General features: G+C 41.3%; 1 protein-coding gene across 3 annotated transcripts in view; it reads right to left on the bottom strand.

The window, feature by feature from the left end:
• The window catches only part of LOC138301220 (ficolin-1-like), a 165,232-nt gene extending 150,775 nt beyond the window's left edge, over positions 1-14,457 (bottom strand). For 2 of the 3 annotated variants that reach the window (XM_069241462.1, XM_069241465.1), the window contains exon 1: positions 14,201-14,457. In XM_069241462.1, coding sequence (XP_069097563.1) covers positions 14,201-14,279 — 79 coding nt within the window. In that variant the 5' untranslated portion in view covers positions 14,280-14,457. The remainder of the gene's footprint in view (positions 1-14,200) is intronic. The other variant, XM_069241464.1, reaches the window with a different exon arrangement.
• Positions 14,458-27,431: the final 12,974 nt, after the last annotated feature.

Here is a 27,431-nt window from a genome sequence, read left to right as displayed (position 1 = left end):
GCTACTTTGAGTGATCGTTTGTGAGCATGAGTCATGTAAATCCTGGTGGTTAGCCTCTGAGGTTGTTGGGGTTTTGGGGTGGCAGAGACATCACCTATCCCACTATGTGGCAGACCTCCAGGCTTATTTTCAGATTTCCACCTCAACAGTGGTTTATGTCTCCTGCCGAAAAAGTGGGGCACGTTCATCAGAAATGCCAAGATAGTGCCATTGTTTTAGCCTGTTCACCAATCTTTGGAAGGTTGTTTGTGAATAACCAAAAAGCATTGGGCATGATGAGAAAAGAGCTTTCTCCCTGCATTTGGTGGCCACTGTTTGTTTTCTTTCAGTGGTACCTATATACCTAACATGGCAGACCCAGAAAGGGAAAATATGCATTGTGAAGTCTGCCCTCCTGATACAGGCAAGGTGAGGACATTGAAGTGGATCAGATGGGTTCAAGCCTTTGACTGAAAGCCTGCCGAGCCAGCAGAGGGTTCACTAGCAGTTCCATTTTCTCTATAAGAGGTGGTTGAATAGTGGTCTTTGTGGGATGGGAAAAATGATTTACGGTGGTTCTACACTCCTGCCAATCAGGAAGATACTGTGATAGCATGATAACATAAAGGCCCTAAGGTCTGGCTCCATTTTATGTAGGCCCTGACTACATCTTAGGCAATGGTGGTCGCCGTCTTCTCAATCTTAAACAATTGAAGTCACCATGGTCCCTGATTTTATCAGAATCATTATCATGTCTGCCATTAGGCGCAGATGTTGTCTTACCTTATCTTTCTTAGAGCAGTGGAAGCATCAAATCAATTGATTAATGGCATAGACACAACACTTGATGCAACATTAGTCAGGGAAATATGTCTGCTTTTCACCATGTCAGGATTAAATAAAAACAAATACAGACATATAGCCAAAATAGTGTAGTCTGAACTGACATCCTTTTACTGTATATATCTTCATGAGGAAACGTCTGGGCCAAACACCTTGATGCACATAATCTATGTCAAACATTTATAAACTTATGTCAGAAATTTCAATTTCTGATAAGATTTAAAATATGAGGACTGCCACTTGACCTCTTGTCAGGAGAGGTCCTTTTCCAAGATTATCCCACAAGTTTCTGCCAGAGACAGTCTCACCTACTGCCAGCACATTCTCACTTATGTGATGCTACATCTCATTTGAAGCCTGAGGTTGATAAAGCTGAGCCCCAGAGGAAGACCACTACAGCAGTGTGTGTTTGCCCTTCACAGGGATGACTGTCTTCAAGCCTCCTCTGAAAAAGGCAGCCTTTGCTGTCAACAAGGTATGCAGTGCATCTCCTCTCCCTAAGAAACTCTAGTGTACAAGTTGCTCTGCCTTCCATGCTCTCTTAGTGTAATGCATAGAAGTAGGCGTTAGGGTGTTAGGCTCTAGGTGACATTTTAACCATGTTAGAAATGTTCATTTTATTCTCGTTATTCATGACTTGCCTTCTTGCTGTTTTTATATAAATGTGTGAAGTTGTATTAGATTACTGAGAAATAGATTATTCCTGTATTAATAAATACTCTTTACTTAAAAGTGTTCATTCTTATTAGTACAGTGGGTGTGTGATATTGTGAATAGTAACAAATAGGTCTGTATGATTGGCATTCCATGGCATTTTTTGCCCGGTTTCAACAATAATGTGATTACCGCCTCGTTCCAAGAGTTCGGGTTCGGAGAACCCTCCAACAGTATAGCATTACACAACTGTACCCACACTGGAATGATAGCTTCTTCTAAAGCCGAAGAAAGCTCACTAGGGATCCCATCAGACAGATTTCACTGCTGAATTGTGATTACAAGGTTTTTACGAGTATTTTGGCAGGGCGCTGAATGGGGTGGCTGGTCGTTTGATACATCAGAATCAGCAGGGCTTCCTACTGGGTAGGAACATGAGAGATCTTAATCATACTTTAATAGGAGCTATTGATTTGGCCACGTCTTTGGATCTTCCCTTAGCAGTTATGACGGTAGACGCCGCTAAGGCTTTTGATCGAGTGAATTGGAAATATCTTATGGTTACTTTGACCTATTTAGGGATTGATGAGTTTTTTATTGAAGTGCTCCTAAAGATATACAGGGCTCTGACATCGAAAATTCTGGTTAATGGCATTTTGTCACTGAGTGTTCAGATAAGTAGAGGCACTAGGCAGGAGTGTCCTCTTTCACTGATTCTGTTTGACCTGTACATTGAGCCTTTGGCAGAAAGTTTGACGTCTAACACCTGTATAAGACTTTTTGTGGTTGGATATTTCTACAGGAAAATCGCGCTGTATGTGGACGACTTGATGGTTTTCACATCTGATGTCACAACAGCAATTCCAAATCTTCAAAAAGAAGTTAAGATTTTTTTGATTCTGGCAGGATATGAGGTGAATGAGGGAAAAACGGAGATAATGATTTGGAATCAAAATTATGTAGACCCTGTCAACCTGGTTAAGATGTCCATCCTACTAAAGATTACTTTTTATATGATAACATCCCTTTGTATTTTGAAAAGTTATTTTAAAATTACAGGCAAAGATTACAGCCTTTATTTGGGCCAGCAAAGGAGTTTGGTTACCCTGGAAGAAATTGAGGAGGAAGGTCGGTGTGGGTAGCTTGGCCCTCCCCGATCTCCAGCTGTATTGCTGGTCCTACTTTTTAAAAAATACTATGATGTTACTGTTATCTCCAGACATATCAATGAGGGGAGCTATGTTTCGAGCAACGTTGAACGGCTTCCAGATAAATGGATTATTGTATAAGTTTGGGGCTCCGAAATTTTTCAAGAAAGTCAGACTGAAATGCTTACGAGCAGCAGCTACTGCCTGGTATGAAATATGATCCTTTCTTGGTGTGGGTTATTACAGTTTTTTAGCGCCTATTTGGTACTCTCGAGGGACCGCAGAGTGTTTGTCAGATAGTTTGGCACTGCCCCTTAAAAATGGCGGGGTAAGAAGATGGGGGCAGTTAACTGAGGATGAGTCCTCTCTGAGCTGGGAGTGCTGGAATAGTAAGACTCAGGGGTCCCTATTTAGATTTAAGTTCTACCAGGTTAAGGGGTGTCTTAAAAGTCAGGGAGGCCTGGGCCTAGAACCGACTGAACTAAAGCAGGATCTGCTGGTAGTGACCGACATAAAGAAAGGAGTCTCCCGATGGTATCAGCATCTATTGCTTAGAGTTGAGGCAGTGTCTCAACCGCTGTATAAAAAATGGAGTAGATGCCTGCCAGAGGGAGAGCTGGAAAATCTTTGGCGGACATCGTTGGCCACTTTGTACTCAGTGTTGAAAGTAGCCGTTTTAAGAAGAAATCATCTCTTCACTCTTCATTGGGCATATTGGACCCCAGAAAAGATGGCAAAGATAAAGAAAAGTAATGTGATTTCAGAGTGTAAGCGGTGTGGTGGTAGGGGGGGCAGACGATATACATATGTTTGTCTCATGCCCAAAACTTCAGGATTTCTGGGTAGAAGTGGATAAGACAATATCTAGCTCCTTGGGTGTTTGTGATTGAAGTATCCCCTTGGTTGATAATATTTGGGGTATCAGTCAGTGATGCGGATGCGCCTCCCCCCGACTCGTATGTGTCCTTTAACTAAGCAGAATCTCTATTAAAGAGGGTTGGTGTTTATTCTAATTCTACTGGCGAGAAGGGAAGTGTGTAAAAGTTGGGTTCAATCTACTCCCCCTAATTGGAAGGAATGGAGAAGTTCTGTTCTTTTCTTTAAAGACATAGAAAAAAGTCTTGCAAGGATGACTGGCAATCAGATATGGGATCTCCTACAGATCTGAGATGGTTACAGCCCAATGTCCAATGATTATTCGCCTAGACCTGTCCAGGTCTGGAACTGGGTTTTACCCAGGGTTCTAGATGGTCAGGGGCTTCCTGCACATCGGCATCTGAACTTATGGCACGTGAATAAGCTTAATGGCGATGAGGTATGAGGACAAAAAATATATAGTAACAAATAGGTATGTTACTATTACCACTGTGTCCCTAATCATTTCATAGGGATTGTTAGCAACCCAGAATCAATACCTTTATTTCAGTAACACATTGAGTAGTGCTCTTTGGGGCTACCATAGCTTGTCTTTCGCATTCATTGTTGGTGCATTGAACCAAGTTTACCCGTGCCACCCGTGGGTGGGAAATCACACCTTCCAGAGCTACACCAAAGTCATCGGTTATGCAACAGTGGCAATGGTTAGATAAAAACATGTAGATGTTTCACAAAAACAAGTGAATCGTTGGAGTACCAGACCTTTATTTTCCCTTACTGGCTTTTTTGTTTGACTTCCTTTTGGGGTGGGGGACATCCACTATGAGCCTCCCTTTCACTGTTCAGCACCTTGCTCCTCCTATTTCTTATTTTAGTTTCTGTCTAAATTTTGGAGCTGCATTTATTGTGCAGCTATCCACTAGGCCTATTGTTACCAAGTCTTTAAATATACTAAGGACCAGATGTACAAAGCCCTCTTACATTTCTTAACGGTCAGAATATGTATTTTGGGCCATTAAGAAATGCAAAACTGTCTTTTCTGATGTACACAGGCCTTTAGGAAATTGCAAATTGTGATTTCTACCTAGCAGAAATCGCAATTTGGGATTCCCAGAATAGAAATTCGCAAATCGGGATTACCTATTTGCGATTTCTATTCTGTTGTACAAAGAAGTTCTGAAATTTAGGAAATGCAATTATCATCGACTTGAAGTTGATGGTAACCATGTGAAATTTTTAAAAAGCACCCCAAATGTTTTATTTTTAAATGGCAATAGAGCACACACCTTCACTTTGGGCATATGTGTGCTCTACATGTGTACCCGTATTTTTGGGGTGCACCAAGCGGGGCCTTGTGCCCATTGCCATCCTTGGTTTTGCATTTCCCAAACAGCCATTTCCTGATAGGAAAATCGCTATTTGGGAAATGCAAAACTGGCAAATTGACACAAATGCAATGGGATTTTTCTATTTGTTATTTCCTAATAGCGAATCCTTTGAAGATCATTACTATTCACAGTTGTCTGGCTACCTTCATGCCATTAACACATGAATGACAAATAACCATCTAAAGCACAATACCACAAAGACAGAGATTATGAATTTAAGGCAATGGCAAAACTACCAGTATGGCCTAAGGAACTTCAAGCCCATCAACACCATCTAGAGAACTTAGAAACCTAGGAGTAACCATGGGTTCAGTCCTACCCTTGCCACTGCATGTAACAACTTAACAAAGAGTGCCTTCTAAACAATAAAAACACTACATTACATCTTCCAATACCTTGCACACCAGCATAGACTGCAAGACATCCTCGCACTCATAGTCTCCAAGCTTGACTATGCCAACAGCCTACGCCTTGGCACACCTGCATTCATGACACGCAAAATACAACTCATAAAATGCTGCTTTCACCCAGTGGGATGCATGACTCTAGCCATGCAATAGTTACATTAGCTACCTATAGCTACAAGGGCAATGTTCAAGGCACTCTGCAATGCCCACAGAGCCTCCCAAGGAAAAGGAGAGCTATACCTACAAGGTAAATTCAAATAATACAAACCAATCAGAACACTGCACTCCAGGCTTGCACCACTTATCATCAAGCCACCTTACTATAAGAAATCCGTAGGAGGCACTGCTTTTTCAGTACAAGCGGCTGAGCTCTGCAACTCACTACCAGTCAGCAATAGAAGAGCCCAGGAGCATACACACTTCTGAAGACAGTTGAAAACATGGCTATATCCTAGATAACTACACCATGCACATCCTAACAACAGAGCTCAGAAAACCTACAACCCATGAATTGCAAACAACTCAACCAGCAAACTACTAGCAGGTAAACTAAGAAGGACTGACGTATAATTTGCTGTGATATAATATAGTGATGTACTTGCATTTATAACACATATCCCACAATAATACTAAAACCATAATAGGCAGAGGTCAGCAACAAATTTTAACTTATACCTGCTATAGTCACATAAGACATATTTGCTATGAGTGTAAATCACCAACATGATACAGTAACAAAAAATACAGCCATCACTAAATGAACAGGTGTGGAATAACTGAAGAGATCAGTCACACATTGCTGGACAATTCAAAGTCTTTAATGTAGTCTGCCACTGCAGGTCCCATATATCTATACAATCCGACTGCTTCTTTACATCTCAAAATGACACTCAGATATGGGATGATAATAAAATGGGCATTCCAACAGATCTTTCCTCTTCTTCTCTCTCCCAAACGTGACGGCTCGGGATCAGAACTATACACAAAACCTCAGATTGGACAAGCCAGTGCAGTAACCAGCTAAGCAGACTATCTCACCTGAAATACAATAACCAGACCTGCAGAGCTGTTCAAAGCTACCAGCATACTGAAAACCTTAAAACTGCACATCTGTCTCTCACACGTCATCATCCAACAAACTGCTACCCACTGCACCCCATAACATGATAACTGCACCTTGGTGGTCATCACGCGCAACATGGAATCAGTTCCCACACAGGTTCAAAACAAAGACAACATCCTTCCAACCACACACCCTACATGGGGTAGCGTGTAACTGATGTAGGCCAGCGATTCAGTGCTCCACATAGGGGTAATAAGTACTATATAAATACTGCAATAAAAAACAAATGCAATACAATCCCATTAGTAAACTGGTTTGTCTCAATTATTGATCTCATAGGTGCATTGTGTACGAATAGTTTTGGTTTGGGGATTTTGTCCACTGCAGCACTATTTTAAATGCTTTAGTCAGGACTCAAAATGCAAGCAGGCTGTCTTGGCTTTGCCAGTACTTCTTCAAGTGTGTCACTTTCCCTGGACAAGGACTGTTGTCTTTGCTGTTACATTAGAATGTCAGGTACATGTCAGGGTGGTTATAAATACATTCCCAACATTCTGAAGTCACAAAGTTGTATCTTTAATTTTTACACACAGTGGCATATTGTCCATTATCTGTGTTACCTAGGTATGGGCCGGGCAGCTGCATAAAATCTCCCCTCCTGGTTCCCCTACAAGGAATGTCTTTACATTGCTTCTTATTCGCATCTCTGTAGGTGAAAACATCTTTTAAATCTCTAGTTGTGTCTAGCAGTACACCTGTGCTTCAGGAAGCTCCTGTCTCCCACTCACTTCCTTAATAGTCATTCACTCACCCCTCAGAGCAGGCACTCTGCACTGTCCTCTCTGAGGAGTAACCAGAAGGTAATCTCAATCTGTCCTCATCTGCCGGCCCCAGAAAGGTTTTAAGGAATGGACAAAGTGAACTGCCCATGGCCCCTGCTTTCTAAGGCCCCTTAGTGAACTGATATTTCTCAGTTCCTCTCGCTTTGATTGATTTCCCTAATACAACCTCTCTCCCTCTCTTTTCCCTTCCTACCCCCGACTCAAAATTTTCCCATCCAGAGTAATTTTAAGGATTTTTGGGCCTCAGGCAACACACATTTCGGCTACTTTGTGTGTTAGGTCAAGTAGAATATAATATTGTTTGGCATCATGTATGCTTGGATTATTAGAAAATAGGTAATACAATTCAAAGTCATTCCAAATAGGGTGTCCCAGCTGTCTGAGTCTGACCCTGTCCCATCGCCACTCTGCCCCAATCTGCCGGGGTCTGCGTTCTCTTGTGGTTGAATGCTCCCATTTGTGAGAACATATATCTCACCCTCCCCACTTCTAACAGAAACCCCCATACATCTAACTTTGTGAAAGGATAAGTCCCAATTTCTAATTCACTGTATCATATGTTAAAGGAAGTCAACGTTGCTGCTTTCTGTTCACGCTACGTCACCGTGAGACCAGACAGATCTGGTGTTCGACCACCACCAGCATTTGCTAGCAACAGCAATGGACTCCTAAGAAAAACTATGGGCCCTTGCACTTATATGTGTTTTTTACAATTAAAGCCCTGTTGTGAGCTATGGTTCAGGCAACAAAGAATGAGCAAAGGTAAGCATGCTTTCAGACACTTACTGCACAGCACGTCAGTCCTGATTGGCCATGTGTACCACGGTGCCAGCTGCACAGCACGCCACTCCCTCTCCGAGTCACCCAACAATGGGAATGACTTCATGAAGCAGGGGTGTTGTAGCTCGCCACTGCTTCTAATCATAGAGTGTGGAGGGGTCTGGTATTGATGACTAGGGATGTGGTGCACGAGTACTGACCAGTTAGCTAGGTATGTTCCCTTTAGCAGTATGGATCATTGGTGCGGGGGGTTGCCTCTGCCTTGCTGTGGTTATGGTCAGTCTGAGCAAAAGCTTCTACACTATTTCTTTCGATTTCCTTCGCAGCGCGATCTCGCTGGGCAGAGGTCGAGCGCTATGCATGACATTGACCCTCTTACATGGATAAGTCTACTACTGCTGGTTAGATGGATAATTGCACTTTTGCCCATACGTTTCATTTGCGAGCAAACTTCTATTTCCTTTTCTGTGTCTCCTTCACGCTCATGGCGACCGTCGGCTCGCATATGTGAAACTGTTTTACTTTTCATTATCAGTTTAAGTGGCAAGAAAAGTCTGGTTGGGAGTTTACAACGTTAATAGCTCTAACTCATGGATTTTGCCGTTGTGTAACATTTCTGTGTGATAGGACAAGTAACCCACCCTTTGAACTGACACAGGATTCTTCTCTCTTACATACAAATTATGGGTTCTCTGGCATTACTGAAAGTGCTGCATGCTGTGGAGCCCTTCAGAACTGTGATCTGTTCTTCAAGCCACACTTTTGTGTAACATTAGTGTCTTGAAAGTAGTTCCAGGACTGAAGCACGGGTTGTCGAACCTCATTCCCTAGTTAGTAGTTGGCTACGGATCATACTTTCAGTTCTGCTCTGTGCTGTATTGAAGAGCGTAGGCTCGGATGATGGTTCCGAGGTCCCAGCCTCAACAGTCTAAACTGCCTGAAGCCAGATCGGGCAGGAGGGTGTGGGGCACTGTGTTCATGCTGGGGTCCAGCTATGCTGCAGGTGCCTGGAAATCTCTTCTACAGTGTTCCTAGTGAACACAATTCGAGAGTGCATGGACGGTGCTGACAAGCAGAGCTGCTGCTACGGTGTAATTAACTAGAATGTTGTGCCAGTGCAGAATGTTAAAGGACAACCATGAGAAATGATCTTCTTGACAAATCTCAGGCTTCAACATTTGGCTGCAGTCATTCCGATGTTGGTTGTTGACGTTCGCCAGTGTCTTGTTCATTCAAATAAGAAATGGAGCGCATACATGCCAACATTTAAGAGGAAAGCGGGTTAGTGAAAACAGAATTGGGGGAATGTATTTTCGTAATTGACTAACATTGAAACAGAGGCAGCTTTAATGAAGCCCTTTTTTTGCTTAAAAAAGCGGGAGTCTCCCGCATAAATCGGGTCTCTTGGCATCTATGCATACATCATAAATGTAAAGGAGGTAACCCATATCGATTCCAGTGGCAGCCCCAGCCTCCTTTCCCTGACCAGTTTAACGGGAAATGTACAGATGCACTTGACAAAATAGGCGCTACACTGCAACCTCTACAAGAGATGTACCCAGCACAGATGCAGAAAACGGGATCCGTTCCAGGTTTTCAGGCTAACCATTAATCATGTAGATGACTCCTGTGTATATGCTTTGTTGCTCTTTTTAACTTCCGTGACTATTTTTAAAATGTTGTTCAAATCCGACCTTCAGGATCTGCGTGGGACCCCCCTGCACTAAGCTCTTTGATCTTAGGTGGCAGGCACGTGGCAGCAGCTCGGCCGTCTCTTCCTGATATGGGTGAGTTCAGAAGCAAAGGAGAGGCTGCCTAACATAACAAAGGGCGCTGCTGATGGTTTTAAAGTCTTTGGAGCATGCATGCAATCTGCTGTAGCATGGATCGCCACGCTGGCATGTGATGCGAGCTGCCTGACCTGCTGTCATTGCCATTGGCTTCAATGAAAAACCGTGCATGCCATGGAATGAAAGAAATCTGGCCGTACCTTGACGTCCAAGCATCCCCTTGTGGGTTCGTTTGTTTTAAAACATTTGTTGTGCCTCGGACAAAGGTGTGCGACTGACTACTGTGAGATTGAAAGATATACCAGTGCCAGCGTGAGTAGTTGGAAACCCATATGTAGTCTCCACATACCATTATTCAATGTGAAGTGTATGTAGGACGGTGCCTTAGAAGTGATTACTATATTTCAAGCAAGAGTAAAACACTTGTTCTTGTCTCAGTGGTGGTAAATAGCGTTCCTCCCATTTAGCAAGGGAAATGAAATGTGAACACATCACAGAGACAGCCCAATGCTGCATCTATTGCTGCATTTAGTGTTTTGTCTCCTTTCTATGCGTCGCTTTCACGTGAAATCCAGAAAACAGCACGCCCCTCTATTTCATCATTCTTTTTCCCCCTCTGTTTCTTTTTTCCAGAGACAGTGAGTTTTACTCTAACCTCTGTGGCCCTTCTCATGTTCATTTGAAGAAAGTAGGCCTGGTCTGGTATCTGTATTCCCCTTTGGAGCATGTTTAACCCACCAACCTTCTTTGGGAGGTTGACTAATCCTTTTTACATTCCTCAGACTGGGATTAGCATCATGTGTCTGGTGCATCCTATAAACCACCATGCTGTTCGTTCATTGATAAGATAAAGGCCTAGAGGAATACTGGTTTGTGCACCAGTCAAAGAGTTTGACAGCAGTTTCATTTTTAGTTTGAGAGCTCAAGCGATCTAACGTGTTGTAATCTATCTGGACTTTTAACCAAGCCCACTGCACGTCCATTACTATCACTCGTTCATGGGCTTGCCTTTCAAAAATCCTTTGTTATCATTGGTAAATGCTTTTCTTTAGTCCCACCTTAGGGCATTTTTGTTACATGCATCAACCCTGTTACATGGATGATTGCACTTTTGCTGATACATTTGACTACAAGCAAACTTCTTTTTTCTTTTGTGTCTCTCCTTACCACTCATGCACATGGTGGCTGTGGCGCTTTGGATCGGCTCACTATGTCAACTGTATAACTTTTAATTTTCAATTTATGTGGTAAGAAAAGTCAAGTTAGGAATTTACAATGCTAATGGCTCTAACTCAAGCAAACACGAGACCCATTGCACTGCAAATGCTTAATTTTTTTACTGACAGGAAACTGCTTCTATAAGAGGTAAAGAAAAGTATTTGGCTAAAATCTTTACGTTTTTCCCTCCTTGGGGCGGTTTGGATACCACGCTGGACATCAACCTTGCTACGTGGCTAATTGCACTTTTGTCGATAGGTTTGGCTGCGAGCAAACTTCTTTTTCCTTTTGTGTGTCTACTTCACGCTCATGGCGTGATGCTTTGAATCTGCTTGCTTATGTGAAACTGTATTACTTTTCATTTTCAATTTATGTGGTAAGAAAAGACCGGTTAGGAGTTTACAACGCTAATAGCTCGAACTCGAGCAAACGCTAAATCCATTGCATTAAAAATGCTTGTTTTGGTTTGAAGTGTGTAATTTTCATGCATGTAACTCGGTATTTTTCCAAGTTGATGCATGAAATGCAGACAGCACTAGTCTGAATAAGTAAGCAGGGGATTGCCTCTCTCTGTTTCTGACTTGCACTTCAAATGCAAAAAACGGAACCTCTGCTTTGCACTGAACAAGTGCGACTCTTCGGCATAAGGCCCCAAATCCTTTAGTTTGTTTACAAAACCACAACGTACTGCCCCGCAGGGCAAATATCTACTCTACATTTGAATGTTTAGTTTGGATCTTCTTCGCTAGTTGTGGCTCAGTGTCAGATCTTAGCTGCAACTTGTTGGATACCAATACATCATTCATCAAGGACAGTGATGCTTCGAGAGGCAACAGATACGCTGCATGGTTGAGGAATTTTGTATGTTCCTCTAATTTGTGAAGTTGGGATATGATGTATTTTGGAATTCAAACTAACACAAGTACAAATATGGAATGGTGGATTAGCTTTCATGATTACGTGTGCCCTTTCTCAGTCAGTAATACACAATAGAACGTTGCTAGTCATTGAGAAGGTCAGTAAGAACTACCTGACCCCAAGCTACATTAGCCTTTCATTGACTTACATACATCAAGCAATTATTTCGCAACAATTAGAAAATAAAATACATTCCAAAATGCTTACATTTCCAGCCAAAAGTAACAATCTAATTGGTCAAAACACTGTTCCTATCCATTTATGAGGTTATTAAAATGTACAATCATCTGGTGATATCGCTGTACACTTTTGAAAAGTCACAGATCTTCACCTAAGCATCACCTATTCTCATCAACCTCAGTGGAAAGAAAGGATACCTCCCATCAACCCTGAAAACGCCCCAGAAGACCCTCCTAGGAAGGGATGTGCTTAGGGCCATGTGACCAGGAAGTTCCGACACCTGTGAACCCTGCTCCACAAAGTCCTTTCTCAGAAGCGACATCACTTGCAGGCCATGTGACCAGGATGTGACATCACCTGTGAGTTCTGACCCGTAAGGACTATTCTCGGATAAGACATGAGCTACGAGCTCTGACCCAGGAGGCCTCCCCCATGAAGTGACAACACTAGCCATTCCGACTCATAAATGTCCAAAGCCCCCCTAAAGAGCTCTCACCCTCTAAACCTACCCTGCTTTGTATGGCTCAGGAAATGCAGCTGTAGGCACCCACAGACATCAGGCTGCCCAGAGCACCCTTAGACAGCACAGCCATATCATCCAGGTCCTCACACAGCTACACACAATGTTAAATAAAAGTGTGAGTGTCTCTTGCATGTCTCCGTGATCGTGCATGCTCACAGGGAAGGCTTGTAGGGTTACTGCCCTTGTGGCACTTGTTCTGTGTGTGAGAGGGAAGCATTTGTTGTGGACACTTAAGTGGAATGCATGCATGAAAAGTTTTGCATAACACAAACCTGGCTGTAGAGCAAGGGGATAACCAGAGCGGGAGTCGGACATAGGAGAGCAGTGCAGTGGAAGGGAATGGCTGAGGTGAAAGAAAAACTGTCCCATCCCTTCTCATCTATCGCATTGTTCTCTGTGTGAGGCACGCTGGCACTCCTGGTGCCCATGTGGTACTCTGTTGCTCTGTGTGTGAGGGAAGGGTGCTCTGCTAAAGCCCATGTCTCGCCTGATCTGTGTGTGTGTGTGAGGCCAGGTTTTCCTGCTGAAGTCCGTGTTCACCAATGTTCACTAACATACAACACAGGTACAGCACGAGTAATACCGTAGCATATGTGCCCAAGAAAACAAACCACCTCTAGTGTGATGCGCCGCACCAGAAGGCAGGATATTGTCAGACTTGATACACCGAAATGCAAGAAGGAAGGAACCAAAGGCAGATCTTTACCCTCTATAGACCCAGGACCATGAACAACGTACCGATCAACCTGCTCCAACCACTCTTGTAATGTAGAACACGCTGAAGAGAATCTCCCAAGAGCGCTCCTCAACCCTGCAGGATAAGAACCCACTGCTTCCTGGCACCTCCGAAATGGTCTTGGGTCCCATCCCTGGGCTCGCAGCTCTCCTCAGAGGGCTAGAGCCTCTTCAGCTACGTTTGCACTATACAAATACCATTATATACAAATAAAGAACAGTCAGAAGTAAGGTGGCAGAAGGATATCCATCCCCCGTCACAGTACATATATAATGTGCACAACAAGAGCCACATGATGCAAAGTCACAGGATAAATGCTTCCTCAGACTCACAGAACCATGTGCAGCAATAGTTGGAAATTCAGTGTGAGGGAAATACCCTTGTCCTACCTCGTCTGTGTCACTCAATCTCGCTATCATCTTTCCAAGGTGCACAATCCAAGACGGTTGGTCACCAATTCATACCAATGATGATTGATATGTCTTGGATTAGGTGCTAAGGCTTTACTCACAACACCATATGTAGCATCTAGAGATGTAACTATTGCCTATGAATTCAAAGGAGAGAACTGATGAATGAAAGTATCCAGTAGTGGTTGAAGAAATGAGAATGGAACGTGTGGAACTGAAAGGTGAACAATCACGAAGCCGGAGGGGCATCTCCAGGAACTCCTAAAAATTCACACTGCCTAAATTTGGATTTGTATTGTTTAAAACCAAGTATAAGGGTTTAGAATAGTTTGAGCATCAATCACATTTGGGAAAAGAACCGTTTCTTCAAAGAAAAAATGCGAGGCTCATAGTTTAAGGACTGCGGGAAAGTTTGCTGGCATGTCCATGTGTGTCGTTTGCTCACCTGGGCAGGTGTCTGCGGCGCTGCACAGCGTCACCGCGCACAGGACGAAGAACCCTGAGATCTGTAGACGCTCTCTCATGGCTGCTGAAGCTCTCGGAGATGGGCCAGTCCCCGTCCCTTTCGAGCTCTGAGACTTTAGTAAGTACCGCTGAAAGGCTTTTTCGAGTAACAGAAGGAGCTCTCCAGGTCCTCCTTATATCGGCTCGACACCCACCTTCGTTCCCTCCCCGACTTTCCTGCTCGCCGCCAACCTTTCAGCTCCCTTCTACCTAATCTAATAGAACACTTCTTGCACAGATAAGTGTGGCAGCTCTATTAACATTCCTGTGTCTTGCCCTAACTCGAGCGTGGCATTTTGGATTGTCTCCAACCTCTCATTTGCTGCTATTTGCTGAGCTGCTAAAAGATACCTTTTTATTAGACGTCGACCAAAGAATGCCAACGAGTTAGCTCGTCTCTCAACAAAGAACCACCAAGTTTTTCCGATATCAGTAATAGCTTTTTTTGTTCCAAGTTCCAATAAAATTGCTGCTCCCAAGACTCAGTGAGCATTGCATCTGATTCCCTAGTATTCGTAATAGCGTCATCTTGCACCCCATTGATTGAAGGTATTTGAAGCATCTCCCTGGGCTCATGGGCAGACCTTTTAAGCAGCACTTAGCAGTCCTGGAGAGGGCAGGCAGGGTTACATGTAGAAAAAAAATATTTAGTTTCATGAAAAACCTCCTGCAATCTAGTGTCTCTTCAAAAACGATCAAGGGTTTGCAAACTTTATAGTTTTTGGAGTATTTCCAGGAGTTTTACGGTTTTACAGGAGTAAACAAACAAACAATTTTAAAGAGTGATTTCTGGTAACAAAAGAATGGTATTGTAAATAGACCCCACTTTTATGTGGTTCTCACCGCCATCTGAGCCCTATCCGCCCCAAATGAAAGGGATATTGCAATACAAAGTAAATAGGCTTTGGGTTCACAGCAGAGCTATCCCACAGGGCCCTCAAATACAATGTCTTTACTCCCAGGCAATGCAGAATTCACAGGTTAGGCCTCATGTTTCAAACTATTTCTTTTGGTGACACAGAAAATACAATCTCAGGTCTCATGCAGTAAACCTAACTCGCAGGCTCGGGTCTCGGAGAGGTGGATTACAGACCAGGATACAGGTTTCTAACAATCCTAGGCTCGAGACATCTATGCTATCCTTCAGATGTTACTGCTACTGATTAATTATAGAATATACAAAATCGAGTCAGATGCAGAGGATAACAGTGAGAGTCCTTAAGGAGCTGGAACCTAATCACTTGAAGTACTACCTTGTTGCATGTCAACTTTTTCTGCACAGTTTTTTTTTTTTATATATGTTTATTGAGAAGTACATGTCAATATCCAAACTGTGTTAAATAGAGAAACAATAAATCAAATTATGGCCATATCTGAAAAATATTATGAAATATTAACTTCTCAGATTTCTAAACACAAAAAAAACATTATACCTATATCAATAAATGCAATATATGAGATTATTTATAAGGCATCCAACTGTGCATTAACTCTTAGAAGAAGACCTATAAAAGAAAATCTGGAAAGAAAGAATTATGCAATATGTATTAAACCATATATTATAGGTTGTTAGAAGATAGTCGAGATAGTAATATCATACAAATCCACATATATAACATTTCAAATGGAGGTATTCCTGCCAATTCAACAGTGTTGAATTGGTGAGCAGTAAGTCCCACTTAAAATAACAGTGTTAATGGGTAAAGTGTCAATTGTCTTAATAATAACAGCATGACTCAAAACAATCACAAAAATGTTTTAATAAAGATTGGAGACAAAGAAGGAGAACACATTTAAGTGTGAATATTAAAAGAATATGTATTAGCTAGAAAGGGTTTCCAAATTTGGATGAAAATCTCAACATTGTCTTGCAATCTGTAAATCAGCTTTTCATATGATGCCATGTTATACATTTCAATAAGCGATTCATCATGTGTAGGACGTTGTGGTGTTCTCCAATGTCGTAATATACACATTTTTGCTACAGTGAGTGCAATAGCAATCAATCGTCTTGTATGGTTTGTTAGATTTGGGAGATCAGTAACATCATGTAATATAACTCATTTTTCTGTTAAAGGAATGGGCACATGTATAGCTCTGTGTAGAGATGAAATTATAGAAGACCAGTATTCTATCAAAACTGGACATCGAAATAAAATGTGTAGGATATCACAGTCCTCATGAGGACACCTCCAACAGGTAGAATGGTGTAGTAAACCTGCTGCCTTGAGGTTTTGTGGTGACCAGTACTAATTATGAAGAATTTTGAAAAGAGTAAATTTCATTCTTGCCTTCACTGATTCCTTTATCCATGTTCATAACATTATCCGTCTAGTCCTCCTTGGAATATGCTACATTAAGTAATCCTTGCCATTTGACGTGGAGTTGTGCTAGTAATGGTGATGAGTGTAGTTTATGCACAATGAGATTATAAAATCCAGAGACCGCTCCTTTCAATTTCCCCCAAGTTTTTAAGTATAGTACGACTGGGGAATCCTCAGGTATCCACGGAAATGTTCCTAGTCTACTAAGTAGAGCTTGTTTCAATTGTAAGTATTTCCCCTTTTGAGAGCTAGGGAGTTGAAGTTCTATCTGAAGCATCGTAAATGTTTTAAGCTCGCCTTCTAAAGTGAATAAATGATCCACCATTAGAATACCTGCTCTCTCCCATGTATCCCAGGAAATTGTCTGTTTCCCTATTCTAATATCAGCATTATGCCATATGGGAGCCTGTTGTGTTTTAAAATGTGCAATTGTAATTTGTCGTTGGGGGTGGGCAGTGTACCTTTATGGAATGTCGGGTGCGTGGAGTTCTGATGACTTCATCGGCTCCTGAGTCAGTTGCTGTACCTGGAGCTGTGAGGACGTTGGTGTTGATGTGGAAATAAACTTCGTGTTCAGGAATATTCCTTCTCTGTTTTTCCCTTCTTTTGGATACAACATAAATTGGCGACGAGCTTCTATCAACACCATCCGGACCCACGTAACTGTTATGATATTTATTTCTTGTCCTCACACTCGTTTACTTCATGGTTATATTAAGCGGAAATCTTTCAGCTGACAGAGTATGCTGGTGTTTTTAAATCAATTTTAAAGCAGATTACAATCTCGTTCAGGAATTTTGTTAAGGGCCTTTGCCTGCTTGCGCCCGGCGAAGTACTCTGGTTTCAGTTCCTGTTGCCTAGTTACGCCAGTTCAACAAACATTTTACTCAGAGGAACCGGTTTAACTCTTCTTTGTTGCTGTAGTTAATGCGACATTGGGTTAATCTACATATTTTTAAACAACGTGGAGCAAATTCTGGTTACTGTAGTGTATGTTTTGGTTTACAAACAGTGATATATAAATCCGCAAATCGTCAGAGGAATTCTGTGTGCCTCTACTGTGTTTATTCACATAAACAAAGAAAACCTGTGCTGGACTTTCTGCACCAGAAAATAAGAATCCACTATCATGCGGACAGGTGCACAGTAATTCGCGCACTCTTCATTTTAAGTGCACCTTGTGGATTCGTACATATTCTGGTATTTATTTCACTGTTGCTATTGGATGGAGGATATTTCTACGCAATTGCGGATCTTTTCAGTGATTCGCACACTTCTATTCTGACTGCGAGAAAATAAGAATCCACTATCACGCGGACAGGTGCACAGTAATTCGCGCACTCTTCATTTTAAGTGCACCTTGCGGATTTGTACATATTCTGGTATTTATTTCACTGTTGCTATTGAATGGAAGATATTTCTACGCAATTGCGGATCTTTTCAGTGATTCGCACACTTCTATTCTGACTGTGAATTTACAGTGAAAGTACAAATTGTATGGACATGTGGACTTAAAATGTTATGCGCACAGTGATTCGCACATTCATCTGCTTTTCTGGATCTGCAGACCTGTGAATCTGTTTGCAATATTTCACGCACATATCACGACTACTCTACATTGAAGGCGGTTGCAGATTTGTACATTGATTCACACACTTATTCAATTTTTATCTTTAGTGGTGTCTTATTAGTCATATACACGTTCATACAGTGTCTATTCCTCGGTATGCAAACAGCAAATTTGCCACTGGCATTTTTGCCTGAACCCGGTATTCCCACGATAAAATGGCAACACTGGTTCAAGTCTTTTGAAAGTTACTTAGTGGCGATAGATGGGGTAAATTTTTCTGCGGTTCGAAAGAGGGCGATTTTGTATAATTGCCTTGGTACAGAAGGTCAGAGAATTTTTGATCATCAACCCCAAGTGCAACCTTCATCCAGTGATGGTTGGGATGTTTTTACTGAAGCTGTAAAGAGGTTAGAAAATCATTTTAAGGATGACCTTAGTATAATAGTTGAAAGACACACATTTTTTACTCGAAAACAATTCCAACACGAATCGATTGATAATTTTGTAGCTGAGCTTAGGGTATTAGCAGCCACTTGTGAATTTTTAGGACCCCTCGATCAGTACCTAAGAGATCAGTTAGTGGTGAATTGTTATGATTCTAGAATCCAAGAAATTTTTTTATGTTGTAGAAATCCATCTTTGTGTGAAACACTAGAAATTGCTAGAGGCATCGAGCATTCAGTAACAGCTTCCAGAGAGTTAAGCAAAATGAAAGTAAGTCAGGCAGAAAATGTGAACATAGTTTTACAGAAGTCTAAGACAGTTATGTCGGGCACTCCAGATTTTAAAAAAAATAATGTTAAAAGTTCACTATGCTTCAGATGTGGTTCTAAGTCACATGTTGCCAATTCCTCAAATTGTCCTGCACTGGGGAAAGTGTGCATAAAATGCAGGAAGTCTGGTCATTTTGCTCGTGTATGCAAGCAATCGCAAAAAGTAATGTTAGTTGAGCATCAGCAAGCCATTGACAAGCTGACAGATGGAGGGGAGGTGGACTTTTCAAAAAGATGTGTTTTGATTGTCGATGATATTAATTCTGATTGTAAATTTTCTAAGGATCCAGTATGTGAGGTTAAAATTGGGGAAGTCAAGCTAAGTGTCACTGTGGATTCAGGCTCACCTATATCAATTGTATCTGATACAAATTATCATTCACATTGGAGTAACCTTCCCTTGTCAGCTCCTGACATAAAAACAGTAGCTTTTGATGGTCAAGAAATTGATATGATGGGGTATTTCTTAGAAAGGATTTGTTATCAGCAGAAGACTATTAGTAAAAAAATATATGTAGCCAAGAGAGGGTACAATATTCTGGGGTGGAAAGATCAAGGACAATTTGGGATGGTTCTGAGACCGGGTACTGAACGACCTATCACCCTGATTGAGAAAGTGGACATAAAACTTGATACTCTTAAAGATGTCCTAGACAAGCATACTGTGATTTTCAGGGATAAGCTAGGCTCTGTAAAAGGTTATGAGCATAAAATAATTCTCAAACCTGATGCGATACCTGTGGTACACAAGGTGCGTAATGTGCCCTTGAGCATCAGAGGGAAGTTAAAGGAGCACCTACGTGAGCTTTGTGCTGATGGAATCATTGAATCGACTAATTCGTCTCAATGGGTTTCTCCGATTGTGGTTGCAGTTAAGAAAACGGGGGATTTGCGATTATGTGTGGACTTGAGGTCTTTGAACAAAAATATTCTAGTTGATTGTTTCCCGCTGCCCAAAATACAGGAGTTATTGGCACGATTGGGGGGTATGAAAGTGTTCTCCACGATTGACCTCAAGTCCGCCTATCATCAAGTTGAGTTGAGTAGGGAGTCTCGTTCTCTTACAACATTTGTCACTCCATTTGGGGCTTACAGATTTTTGCGGATGCCTTTCGGTTTAGCTTCCGCAGCATCTGTGTTTCAGAAGCTAATGTATCAATTGTTTGGGGAAGTACACGGAGTGTTGGCATATCAGGACGATATTCTGATAGGCTCAGAGTCTATTCAGGAACACATACACAAACTTGATAAAGTCCTAGAAATTCTGGAAGAGCACAGGATTACGGTGAGAAAAGAGAAATGTAAATTCATGGTTGAGACGGTTGAATATTTAGGTCACACAATTTGTGCACAGGGAATCCTACCCAAGAAGGACTTATTAGGGGCTATTGGAAATGCTCCATCTCCTAATGATAAAGACCAGTTGAGATCCTTTTTGGGTCTTTGTGAGTACTACTCGCGATTTGTTCACAATTTTGCATATCTGACAGAGCCATTAAGGAAGTTGTTGAGGAAGGGTGAGAAATTTCTGTGGCAGGATGAGCAGGCTCAAGCCTTCTTAACTCTTAAGACTCTCATAATTGAGGCTCCTGCTCTTCATCCTTTCAATGAAGACGTACCTTCTGTCATTACTGTGGATGCGAGTGGGATTGGCTTAGGAGCTGTTTTAAGTCAAATGATAGGTGGCAAGGAATTTACCATTGCTTTTGCGTCCAGACGACTTTCTGAGGCCGAAGTGAATTATAGCACAATCGAGAGGGAGGCACTAGCTTGTGTTTGGGGTGTCAACCATTTTTCAATGTATGTGTGGGGGAGAGAATTTACTTTGGTAACAGATCACAAGCCATTGGTTTATCTATGGAATGACAACATTTTCAATAAGACTAGTCCTAGATTGACCAGGTTGTTGGCTAAACTTTATGAGTTTAATATGAAAATGAAACATATTCCTGGGGAGAACAATGGTAGAGCAGATTTTCTTTCCAGGTGTCCGGTTCACAATCCAATTGAGGGGAAGCAAATGGAGGATGAGGATGTCATGGTGGGAATGATAGACGGAGTGTTTGTTTCTGGGGAAGTCATTTCCAGGCAGGTTTGGGCGGAAGCTATGAACAAGGACAATTCTCTATTGCTTCTGAAAAAATATATTTGTGAGGGTTGGCCAGCAGGGAATGTTGTTTTAGAAGTAATAAAACCTTTTAGTAAGGAATTGAACGTGGAGGACGACCTTGTCATGAGGGGGGAACGTTTGGTACCTTCTAATGAATTAAGGCACAAGTTGATACATCTGGCTCATGATGGGCATGTTGGAATCACTGGCACAAGGAAGAGGTTGCGTTTATATTATTGGTGGCCGGGTATGGACACAGAGGTGGAATTTGCAGTTAAGAATTGTAGCATTTGCAAGGGGGCGGATAAAGGTTTGCATACTAGAGAAGTGCCTTTGTGTCCTGTACCGTTTCCTGATAAACCTTGGCAGAAATTGGGATTGGATTTCATTGGTCCAGTTGGGGGTTATAATGACAGGAAGAAATATGTGTTGGTTGCAGTAGATTATCATTCCAAATGGGTTTCGTACAAGTTTTTAAGAGAACCTAACACCATCAATGTGATTGGATTTTTAAAAGAGATCTTTCATTGGGAAGGTATTCCCAGGTTTTTGGTCACAGATAACGGGGTGCAATTTGTATCGCACCAGATGGTTGAATTTCTGAGAATACTTAATATTAAGCATCTTACAACTGCATTGTATAGTCCGCAGGGTAATGGGCTTGTTGAGAGAGTAAATAGATTACTCAAGGAAACTATTCAATTGGCCATCAGGTCAGGGAAGAGTATACAGGAGATGGTGGCAGAAAGGATATGGTGTTATCACAACTCCTTTTGTACTTTTGAAGGGTAGACATTCTTGCAATGAACTGTCTCCAGAGTGGGTTGTACAGGAAACTTTAGGAGGTGTTGTTGCTTCTGATATCAATCAGGTGAAAGACAAGGTGATTAAGCAACAGGTCAAGAGCAAATTGAGATATGACGATCTGAAAAGAGTTAAGGAGGTTCAATTTGGTATAGGTGATGTAGTTAGAGTAAAAAAACCTCATGGGAAGGGAAAGGGATTGTCAAGTTTTTTTTCCCACTGCCAAGGTGGTCAGAGTATCCAAACATTCTGTTATGGTTGAGGGTGGCAAATGGTGGAATAAGAGAAATGTGGCGAAAGTGACAGATGTAGCCCCTGGGGTAAAACATTCAGGTGTTTGGGCTGATGTTGAGTTGAAAGATAGTGGTTATGATGGTGGTGCTTTAGGTAGAGGATCAGGTGAGAATGTGGGGTGTGGTAGTTCTCCACATGAAAGAGGATGTGTGTTTTCTGGGCAATTTAGTGATCTAGGAAGAGGGTCAGGAGAAGACATACGAGAAAATAACATGCATGACGGTCGTGGAAATTTTGGCATAGGAAATACTGTGGGGGTGATGGGTGAGGGTGAAGTTGAAAGGTTGGAGGAAGGTACTAATCTGGAGGGTGTGATGGGTAGGCCCAAAAGAAATGCTGTTAGACCCAAATATTTAAATCAGTTTGTGACGTACTAGGTATTTAGGGAGGCAGTGGGATATTGCCTTTATTGCTTATATACAACTTGCCGTTATTGCCTATGTATAACTTGTTTTTCATTTCTTAGTCTATGTATGGAAGGTTTGGAATGTTTATTGGGATTTTTCATTTCCAATGTATCTTTTGTATATTTTATTGTAGCATAGAAGGGAATGTGTAGCATATGTGTTTGTATTTGTTCTGTTTGTTAAGGGGGAAGATGTGTTGTGTTTTAAAATGTGCAATTGTAATTTGTCGTTGGGGGGTGGGCAGTGTACCTTTATGGAATGTTGGGTGCGTGGAGTTCTGATGACTTCATCGGCTCCTGAGTCAGTTGCTGTACCTGGAGCTGTGAGGACGTTGGTGTTGATGTGGAAATAAACTTCGTGTTCAGGAATATTCCTTCTCTGTTTTTCCCTTCTTTTGGATACAACAGAGCCTTATTATGTAGCCTCAGATTACTCTTAAAGAGTTTGTGGGAGTGTATCCAAATCTTAAGCATAGACTGAATAATAGGGTTAGAAGTTTGTAAAGCAGGCGATTTATGAGTATAAAACATTTGCAAACCTGAAGATACCTGTAAAGATTGCTTTTCAATAAGAACCCATAGTGGGGGGTCATCCTGTATTGGCCAAAGATAAACCAATTGAGATAAATGGAGGGCTGTATAGTAATGATCAATGCATGGTAAACTAAGGCCACCAGATCGCCTGTGAGCAATCAGTTTGGAGATTTTGAGTCTAGGCCTCAGAGATCCCCAAATAAAGGTTTTAATACCTTTGTCAATGTCTTGCAGTATTGATATTTTAACTGTCAAAGGTAACTTACCTAAAACATATGTGAAACGAGGCACTATAATCATTTTCACTGCCTGGACTCTACCCCAAAAAGACAGGTTAAGATGGGACCATTTTTCATATTCTGACTTCGTTTTAGCAATGAGTGGATCTAAGTTATCTTGAATCATACGTTCTAAACCTGTGTTGATATAAATACCTAGATACTTCAGGAGATCCGCTTTCCATTGAAAATTGTAGCCTAAGATAGCTGCTTTTGTTGTGCCCCGGGACAATAGGAGAGCTTCACTCTTATTCCAATTGACTTTGTATCCAGAAATGTTTGAGAAGTGAGAAATAGTAGACATGAGTGCCGAGAGTGAAGTAAGTAGATCCGTAAGTGTTAGTAATATGTCATCCGCGTACAGAAGTAGTTTTGAGATGCCTGCTGGCATAGGAATGCCTGCTATTTGTGAACACTGTCTTATTGCTGCAGCCAGTGGTTCAAGTGCAAGAAGAAATAAGAGGGGCGATAAAGGGCAACCCTGGCGGGTACCTCTTTGCACTAGAAAGGTTTTTGAAAGGAAACCCCCACAATTCACTTGTGTAGATGGTGTCTTGTATAACCTTTTAACCTTAGAGATAAAATCATCACCTAATCCCAACCTATGCAATGTACGGAACATATAGCTCCATTCAATGCGGTCAAAGGCCTTCTCGGCATCTAAGGATAATGCTACTCTGTCTTCTCCAGCATCCTTGGAAAACCAAAGTATGTGAGCCAAAGTGCGAAGATGGCTACGAGAGTTTCTGCCTGGCATGAATCCAACTTGAGAATTATGTATGAGTTTAGAGATAACTTGTTTGACTCTTTTGGCGAGAATGGTGGCTAATAGCTTTGAATCTGTATTCAGAAGAGAAATCGGACGATAGTTACTGCAGTATAATGGATCTTTCTCAGGTTTGGGAAGGACAGTTATGATAGCTTTATTTGAGAGTGAGGAGAGACTACCAGTTTTCTCTGCTTCTTTATAAACCTCATAAAGGGCATCTATTGCTTCTAGTTTTACCCAACGGTAAAATTCCCCAGGAAAACCATCTTCTCCCGATGCTTTATTGTATGGGAGACTGGAGATTCCTTGTGCAATTTCATCCTTGGTTATTTCGCCAGTCAGTATGAGCCGGTCCTGTTCATTGAGACAGGGGAGTGTAATTTATAAAAGAATTCCTGTTCTTTGAGGAGGTCATCATCAACTTCTGAACTATATAACTTTGAATAATACTCTGCAAACGTATTAGCTATTGCTTGAGGCTCAGTTATTAGTATACCCTCAGGGTTATATATAGCTGGAATAGCTGTCATAGCTTCTCGCTGTTTTAATCGTGCCGCTAGTAAACGTCCTGCTTTTTCTCCTTGTTCGTAATTGCGAGCCTTAATTCTATATAGCATATATTCTGCTTTGGAAGTATATAGTTTATTAAGTTCCATCTTAGCTTTTTCCAATCTGCATCTGGAAGCTTCAGTTGAATTACTAAAATTAGTATGTATCAGTGTTTTGATATCATTTTCCATAATGGCCTGTTGTTCTATTCTGCGTTTATTTGTTATGGCAGAATCCCTCATAATTTGCCCCCTAATAGTGGCTTTTGCGGCTGCCCATAAGATTTGTGGAGAAGAAACTGATCCTTTGTTATCTTTCATATAAGTAGTCAAATGTGATTGTAATTGTGACTTTTCTGCTAGTAATTTGAAGAGCGATATGTTTAATCGCCATGGTTTCCTACAGGGGCGTTTCAGACCCCAATCAATCTGGAGGCTGATAGGAGCGTGAACTGACAGTGCAATTTCTAAAATATCACAATCTAGTACTTGTGGTGTAATAGAATGTGAAATAAGGAAGTAATTTATTCTAGAATGGGAATCATGTACTGTCGAGTGATATGTAAACCCCTTATCTGATGGATGTAGTAAACGCCAGATATCGATCAAACCATGATCTTCTCTGATGTCTCCCAGTATGGCTCTATCTCTACCATGAGTTGTGTCCAGGGGACCTGTTCTGTCTAAGATCACATCTGGCGCAAGATTCCAATCGCCTCCCAAAACTATTCTGGAAATTCCCATTTCTGTTAGAATTCTACTTAGATGAAGGAAAAAGGGGGCTTTAGTCCCAACAGGGGCATAAATGGAACCCACTCCTAATATATTGTTACCAATTTTGAGCTTGGCTAAAACAAATCTACCATCCTCATCTGACCATGACTGTAGTATTAGGCATTGCAGTTTTTTCCGTATTAGAATGGCTACACCACTTTTCCTAGTAGTAGTGTGGGATGTAGCATCTCCTGATATGTGAGAAGGGGATTTGCAGCTGTAAAGCTTCTGGCCTACCCAATCTCGTTTTAATTTTTCTGATTCTATATCAGATAGATGAGTCTCCTGGATGAGAGCAATGTCAGTATGTTTGGAGGCTAAATAGGAAAGAATTTTCTTCCTTTTAATGTAATTAGTAAAGCCATTGACATTGAGAGAGACAATTTGCATAGGACTTGTTGTCATGATGCTGACTGAAAATGTTAGAGTATATTTGTACTGTGTGAAACTGAGTCAAAATGGTAAAACAAAAAGGGAAAAGGAAGTAGATACATTATATGGTAATGTGATAATGAGAACTTACTGGAGGAAAAAAAAAAAATGATCTAGCGTATAGTAAACCTGAAACCAATATGTGGAACTATAATTATAAAATATTGTTAACACTAAACTCTAAATGGTGTAAATACACCGTTCTAAGTGCTAGAATGTAAAAGAACACTGCAGATCAAATAATATGTATCTTTCGTCAGTGGGTCTAAACCTCAATTCGAAACCCAGACTCTGGAGGGGAGGAAAGGAAAACCACTCATGGTAAATAGATTATAAGAAAAAACACTCCATGGAGTTATAAAATCTATCCAAGAGAAAATCTGCAAATACAAATACAGTAGGAAATGTACATGGTTATTGAACAACAATATATGAGGATAGGAAATGAATCACATTCATCAGAATGAATAACTGCGGTAAAACAGTAATAACATTATATTAATACATAGCATGTATAAATATACTCATCTAGCTGGAAGAAGTGAAAGTGGAAGATTGAGCATCAGTTACTTTATTAAAAGACGTGGGTGTCTTTAGAGGTGATCTCAATTTGTCTCTGGGATTTTCCTGTGTGAGTGCCTTTACGCAGTGGACTGCTTTATCTGTGTCAAACTGTTTCTTAAAGGTACGGACGTGTAATCTACTGGTGCGATGGCTTTGTGGATCATTCTCTAATTGAAGCGGACTATTCATAGATGTTTTCTTCAGTGGTGTTGAGTCCATATGTTGGTCATCCAAACTGTCCAGGAAGCGTACCAGATCCTCAGGCTCTGTGTAATCCCTTGAGTTCCCCCCCATTGTGATCCACATTGTGGCAGGTTCTAAAATACCATATTTGATATCCCATTTGCGAAGTCTTGGCCTAAGTTGCAGGAATGCTATTCGTTTGGCATTGGTTTCAGTGCAGAAGTCTGCAGCAATAAATACTTTATGACCTTCTAAGTCATACAAACCATGTTTACGAGCAGCTGTTAATATTTGGCGGACCTGTTCATGACGTAAGAGGCATGCTATAATCGATGTAGGTCTAGATTCAAGAGTAGACATTGAAGTTCTTGATCGAATTCTGTGAGCTCTCTGCAACTCAAGGGGATGCTCAAAAGATATGTTCAGTAGTCGCGGTATTAACGTTAGTAGCAAGTTCTTCACATCATTATTGACATCTATTTTTCTGGAATTCCATAAAAACAAATGTTATTTCTTCGGGCCCTGTCTTCCAAATCTATAACTTTTTGTTTTAGGTGCCAGATATCCGGACCCCAATACTCTGCATTATCTAATTTCTCTTCCAAAAAAGTGGTTCTTTGATCTAAAATTTCCACTTTGTTATGAAAAGAGTTTTGATCCATCCGTATTGTCTTCATTTCTGTTGAGAGATCTGACATTTTTACATCCATAGATCCCAATCTTTGCCCCACGGCAGAGATCTCTTTTAAAATAAGGTCCATAGAAGCAATGTCTTGTGGGACAATAGTAGGCGTGCCTGGAGGTACAGT

This window comes from Pleurodeles waltl, chromosome 6 (assembly GCF_031143425.1).
Source record: "Pleurodeles waltl isolate 20211129_DDA chromosome 6, aPleWal1.hap1.20221129, whole genome shotgun sequence".
Classification (NCBI taxonomy): Eukaryota; Metazoa; Chordata; class Amphibia; order Caudata; family Salamandridae; genus Pleurodeles; species Pleurodeles waltl.
Note: the sequence above shows the minus strand (reverse complement) of the source record. Positions and strands in the feature narration are given on the sequence as shown.